The sequence below is a fragment of the Callorhinchus milii genome, unplaced genomic scaffold (genome assembly GCF_018977255.1).
Source record: "Callorhinchus milii isolate IMCB2004 unplaced genomic scaffold, IMCB_Cmil_1.0 Scaffold3, whole genome shotgun sequence".
Taxonomy (NCBI): Eukaryota; Metazoa; Chordata; class Chondrichthyes; order Chimaeriformes; family Callorhinchidae; genus Callorhinchus; species Callorhinchus milii.
In genome coordinates this window covers 44,568,983-44,575,531 of record NW_024704744.1, presented here as the reverse complement: position 1 = coordinate 44,575,531, position 6,549 = coordinate 44,568,983, and the positions used below count along the sequence as shown (strand labels likewise).

Sequence of the window (6,549 nt, the reverse complement as noted above, 5' to 3'; positions counted from 1 at the left end):
TGAGAGTGAAAGTGTGAGAGATTGACTGGGAGGAGACCCAGTCCCGGTCTGTCACTCCAGGTCGTGATGCCGGGCCGGGCCGAGCCGGGCCGGACTGCCCTCTTATCAGCAGTGCTCTGCTCTGCTCTGGAGTACTGCAGACCCACTTGGGCTCAGGAACCGGATTGCGCAGATCACCACAGAGGGTGGGTTTGACTCTGACATTCAGTTGTCAAACATATTACCTGGAAGCCATTTCAGCTCCAAGGAGGACCCCGCTTACCCCCCCCCCCACCCCGCCCCAGGATGATAGTCACTAGTTAAGTCATTTGAGATCTGACCTGTGTGGTGTGAAGCCTCAAGAGGTGACTGCAGGTACCAGGGACTCCCGGGAGCGAGCGAGCGAGTGAGCTTACATTCATTTGCTGGGGTGGGTGGGGGGGGTTCATACCTTGTGAGAGCCGAGAACCAACCTTGTGAGAACGTACCTTATGCCGCAGAGACGGAGCACGTGCCCACTCAGACTTCGGGAGGCGGAGGAGCGGGCGGGTAGACTGCCGAGCCTACGTTTCGCGTTCATAAATATTCCTGTGCACCCCACAGTGTTACGCTTTCCTTGTTTTTCTGGTGTGCTTTTTTTTTTAAAAGCTTCGGGACGTCCTCCCGACGTGAAAGGCGCTCTGTAATGTAATTTTGTTGTTGTTGTTTTTCCGCTGGTTCTAGATTTCAAAACTACTCTGCTGAGACACTGGCAAGAGAGGCGGTGGGGCTTCAGAAACGGCACCAGTGCTATGAGCTTTTGAAGTTTTTGTGTGAGGTTGATTTGATAAGAGGAGCTGTGGTTGCCCTTTCTGGAAATTTCCTCCCACACCCTATTATGTTCCCTAATTTATAAGACTCCAGTGATGCTGGTTCCAATTGATTGAAATGTTATTGTCGAACTACAGCTGCAGCTGTCTGCGGCCTGGTGTAATCTGGAAAATTCATAAGGAATAAGGAACTACTTGTACTTTGAAAATGATCACAATTAGCTCTTCTTTATGTCTGCAATGTAAACACATCCCCTTGATTAAGTGTAGAATGTGTTCTTTCGAAGCCTAGTTTACATTTATACAGCAGCCTTCATGTAGGATAAAGTCTCAGACTGTTACACAAATGATACAAAGCCGGCAGGGGATGTGCAGAAATCCTCACATTTGCTGAGTGGAGGGGACGAGCAGAGCAGTGGAGAAAATAATAATAATCCTTGCATTTGATATAGCGCCTTATCAATTCTTTGAGATGTCTCAAAGCGCTTCACAGAATATACTGCAAAGTGGATTGATTGATTGTATATTTTGTGCGCAAAACTTGGCAGCCAATTGCACACAGCAGTGTCCCATAAATAGTCGTGGATTGATTAACCAAATTTTTTTAAAAAAGGGATTAACTCCCCTGGAAAAAGCGATCTACCAATCGCCTAACAACCGGGTTCCTCCTTAACCCTAGGTAAATATATTAAAATATATATATATAACATATATCTCCATCCAAGTTGAAATCTTCATACAGTTTCCAGGCTGGAAAGCAATCTGGTGTACGGGTAAACCTGACTGATTTCTTCTCTCTCCCACCCTGAGAAGTCAGAGACATGCCTGGTTGGGATCAACAAACATCTCTTGAGAAGTACACAAAGCTTAACAGTGTGTTAAGATCAAAGAGACAAAGAGGTACTCGGGCTTGAAGGCACTTATAGGTAAAGGTGAGGACTTTAAAATTGATCCTCTGGTAGACAGCGGAGTTTTGGATACACTAGAACTAAGGAGACCAGTGAAGAATGCATTAGAAAATTTGAGGCAAGGGGGAATCAAGGCATGAATAATAATGATTTCTGCAGCATTGGGAGTGAGCTAGGGGTGGAATCGGCTGATATGTGAACGGTGAAAGAAAGCAATATTGGTCAGGGTTGGTGTAAGGGAGAAGGAGAGGTAAGGAAACTGAACCAGTTTGGTGAGTTTGAGAAATACAGACAATGAAATTACAATTGCTTAATTATTGGGTAAATTACATTCAAAACAGGAAATAACATTTAGTGTTTGCAAATAATCTGGTCACTTCACATTGTCTTGTCCAGTAATAAGAAATATGTCTCCCAACTTGTAGAAGCCCCACTCCGACACAGTCTACTTCCAGAGCGGAGTTTCATCAGATTGATGTGATGTGGTTGGTGCACTGGAGTGATGAAAGGAGTCCCCATTCGTGAGGAATCACAATAAAATTTCATATATATAGCGCTTTCCCGTCGGAAGGACGCCCAAGGCACTGGATTAAGGAATCCCTGTGGAATTTGCTGCATTTTAGTCAACCACAACTTGAATTTATATAGTACTCCACACAGCGGAGCATCTTGGAACTCTGACCACAATGTTAACCAATTAAACAGTTTTATGAATCTGAGACTGATGGAGTAGAAGATATGATGTAGATACCAATGAAGCATATCTGATTGAGATATGCATCTTACATCTTATTTTCTTTTAAATCAGAACAACAATATAATCTTTCATTTAAATAAGAAAGAATGGCTTATTTGCTCTTTAATAATTGGTTTAACTGGCAATTTACTACTTGCAAACTAATCTCGTATAGGAAACTAACTATTGTTAAGTAATGAATATGTAATCCAAAATATGGGTTTACAGTAATTATGCCAAAATACGGCTAAACCTAAAATAATCATTGCAGGTATACTATAACCATTAAATGGGTGTTAACGTTACCACAAATGTATGAGTTTAACCATGAATGTTATTTGTAAATATGTGATCATTACAAAACCATTGTGACAGCACAGGGTCAAAAATATGCAAAAGGCAAACATGGTTGACATGACAATATCAATTCATTGTGGCAGGGTTTTGATACAACCTAGTTATAGTATTATTATTAGACAAATCTAATTGAAGTTTTACAATATATGTATCAATTAAATATATATTATATAGGCCGTATGCTTGAGAGGGTCATAAAAACTCATACAAGGCAAAGGTAGAATATTTATAAATGACAGAATTTGATCAAATTGAATAATATCTGTCTATCACCCTTTGCACTGTAAAAACAACAACAACAATATAGCGCCTTTCACGTCGGGAGGATGTTCCAAGGCGCTGGACAGTGTACAGCATTCATATACTGTACTATATGTTTGGTATACGTTTAAAAAAACTAAATAATTTTGGTTACAGTGAAATAATGTCCAGAGGGAGTACATTTCATTTGAAATATTCCTACTAGAATTAGAATGGTTATAAATTATCACTTTCTTAATATGATAATAAACCAAATATTCCAAAGTGCCTCTGTATACACTTGTCCAGACCTCTAAGTAACTGGAGTGACCTAGTCCAGAAGGTGGAATCCCAGAACTGTGTTAAACCAGATTCCTCACTAGAAAAGTATTGAGTTACAATACAATATTAAAAAATCTGTACATAGTGGGAATACTTTGAGCAAAAGTATAACACCTAGATGTTATACGACAATAAACCAAATATTCCAAAGTGCCTCTGAAATTTTTCTTCTTCATTTATTAAATATGTGAAATACAATTGTGGAGTCCTGCAGCTTAGTGGTTAGAGCACTCAACTCGCAAGCGAGAGACCTGTGTTTGATTCCTGAGCAGGGCGAAACGTTGGGCAGTTTCCTTACTCCATACACCTCTGTTTACATACCAGTAAGTAGGAACATGGTTGCTGGTAATTGGTGGATCGCTTTTCCGGGGGTAATAATTCCTTCAAAATAAATAAAAATAATTTGGTCACCCAATCCATGACTGTTTGTGGGACACTCCTGTGTGCAATTGGCTGCTGCGTTTTGCCCAGTCAATTCACTTTACAGTATATTCTGTGAAGCGCTTTGAGACTTCCCAAAGATGTGATAAGGTACTATATCAAATGTAAGGACTATAATTTGATTGGACAGCAGACATCTGCCAAAAAGTTCCTTAAATGAAGAATACAGTCATATTGCAATTAACCATTGGCCCTAAACAGTTAAAATAATACGACGCATGTTATAATGGAAAGTACCAAAAGCAATCAAAAAGGCGAATGGAATTTTGGCCCTTAGCTCAAGGGGCCTGGAATACAAAGGGGAAGAAATGATACTTCAGCTGTACAGAGCATTAAGTCAGACCCTATCTGGAGACTGCGCTCAGTGTTGGGCACCACACCTCAGGAAAAATATATTGGCCCTGGAAGGGTTGTAGTGCAGGTTGACCAGAATGTTACTAGGCCTAAAAGGGTTAAGTTATGAGAAAACTTGGATTGTATTTCCTTGAGTTTAGAAGGTTGAGGGGTGATTTGATTGAGGTATTTAAGATGATAAAGGGATTTGATCGGGTAGATACAGAGAAGCTATTTCCTCTGGAAATCCAAAACAAGGGGCATAGTCTTAAAATTTGAACCAGGCCATTTAAGAATATAATCAGGAAGCATTTTTTCACTCAAAGGGTGGTAGAAATCTGGAATTCTCTTCCCCAAAAGGCTGTGGATGCTGAATCCATCCATACCTTCAAGAATGAGGTTGATACATTTTTGGTGGGTCAGGGTATTAAGGGATATGGGGAGAAAACAGGAAATTGGAATTGAAAGGAAAGTTGAGGTACAGATCAGCCATGATCTAATTAATTGGCGGATTAGGCTCAAAGGGCTGAATGGCCTCCTCCTGTTCCTATGTTCCTAACACTTTGTTAAAGAAAAATCTGAATACAACAACAACAAGATTCCATTTGTATAGCACCTTTCACGTCGGGAGGACGTCCCAAGACGCTGGACAGTGTGCAGCATTTCAGACCCGAGCTAAGGAGGGGGCAAGGCGAAGTGATGGGGGATGGAATATATAAATTTACAGACCAAAGTATGCACTAGTTAAGGCTCAAGTACCAGAAAATATGTCTGTCATTGTTGTGAAAACTTGCTCCTGTCAAAGCCTGTGCCAGAGAATCAGTCAATGCTTTTAGATATGAACAAAACACTGAATACTGTTTTGAGTTCCTCTGGTGTGTGTTGTGACTAACAGTAGGTGTAAGAAGGGAGAAGAAATGCAGCCATGCTACTTGGTTTCAGTGGAAAGTATATGAGAAAAAATTGATAAGTATGATATTTGAACAATGATACTATTATAGATGTTTTTACAACACTGGAGAAGGAATTGTGGCAGAAATTTCTTATCTGGTGCTCCATCAGCACACATGCTTTTACAAAGGAAGTAAAGTAACCAGGATCTAATGCCTCAGGCAGACCTCAGTTAAAAAAAAACTTCACAATTCAGTATCAAAATTAAGTGCTGTCTGTAACAAGACAATTATCTCCATTGATGTGAGTAGCACCAGATAAGCTTTTATTGTTAATAAACTTTTAAAAGTTTTTGGTTTGCTCTTTCATCATGAGGATCATCAAGACTGAGGTGTGCAATAGCTTGCTAGATTTGATATAATCAGGTCAGGTTATTTATGGATCAGAGGAAGGATCCCTATTCACTGCCCCAGCAATGTTAATTTAATTCCAATTTTAGTTGATGCTGCCTCCTGCCCCAGTGTAATTTTCTATTCTTTAACCAGATATGCTAAGAGCTTGTTTGATTTTGCCAAATTGTACCAAATTATTGAACTTTATTTTGCTGTGGTCTATAGCCATGAGGCTGATACTCCCCAAACTCATATTAAGCTTTTTTTCAGCCAAAAGAGACTACGTATTTTTATTCTATCAGTCTAGGATGAATTCAAACCCAGACCTGAAAGGACAATGTGCCAAGCCAATAATAATAATAATAATCCTTGCATTTGATATTTGATATTTGCAATTGATACTTGCAAACAACAGAAATAGTAAAGTACAATATTGTAAGCAATTCTCAGAAAACATGGAAAGAAGAATTAACTAAGATAATAATCCTTGCATTTGATATAAAGCCATGAGTCTTTATAGCAAACCAGCCAAGCCAGTGAGTGCGGAAGAAGTGCCGCTGCAAGTGCTCACACAAACTCACACGAGGAGGAAGCAAATTGAGATTAAAGTGTACACTAAGTAAACACAGATTCTTACAAACAAAGCCTTGGACCCTCCCTCCCGCCAAATCTCGCGCCCAAACCAGAGCCAAGAGAAAACGCAGGCGCACTGGCGACCTTGGTCGTCAGCCCTGAAACCCGCCTTTTTCCCGTAATCCCCGCTCACCCCCCCACCCCCCGCACTAGGTAAACAAGTGAGACACTGCTTTTGTTCCTCGCTGCCCGCCCTCACACACAATACAACCGTGGGCTTCCCTGTTGCTAATATGAGAGTGAAAGTGTGAGAGATTGACTGGGAGGAGACCCAGTCCCGGTCTGTCACTCCAGGTCGTGATGCCGGGCCGGGCCGAGCCGGGCCGGACTGCCCTCTTATCAGCAGTGCTCTGCTCTGCTCTGGAGTACTGCAGACCCACTTGGGCTCAGGAACCGGATTGCGCAGATCACCACAGAGGGTGGGTTTGACTCTGACATTCAGTTGTCAAACATATTACCTGGAAGCCATTTCAGCTCCAAGGAGGACC

The 6,549-nt window shown here is 41.1% G+C and overlaps 1 protein-coding gene across 4 annotated transcripts in view; it reads right to left on the bottom strand.

Moving 5' to 3' along the window:
* myb (v-myb avian myeloblastosis viral oncogene homolog) overlaps positions 1-6,112 on the bottom strand; it is a 29,910-nt gene extending 23,798 nt beyond the window's left edge. For all 4 annotated transcript variants that reach the window (XM_042333634.1, XM_007893019.2, XM_007893020.2 and 1 more), the window contains exon 1: positions 5,931-6,112. In XM_042333634.1, the coding sequence (XP_042189568.1) occupies positions 5,931-5,936 (6 nt within the window). In that variant the 5' untranslated portion in view covers positions 5,937-6,112. The remainder of the gene's footprint in view (positions 1-5,930) is intronic.
* Between the last annotated feature and the right edge of the window lie 437 nt (positions 6,113-6,549).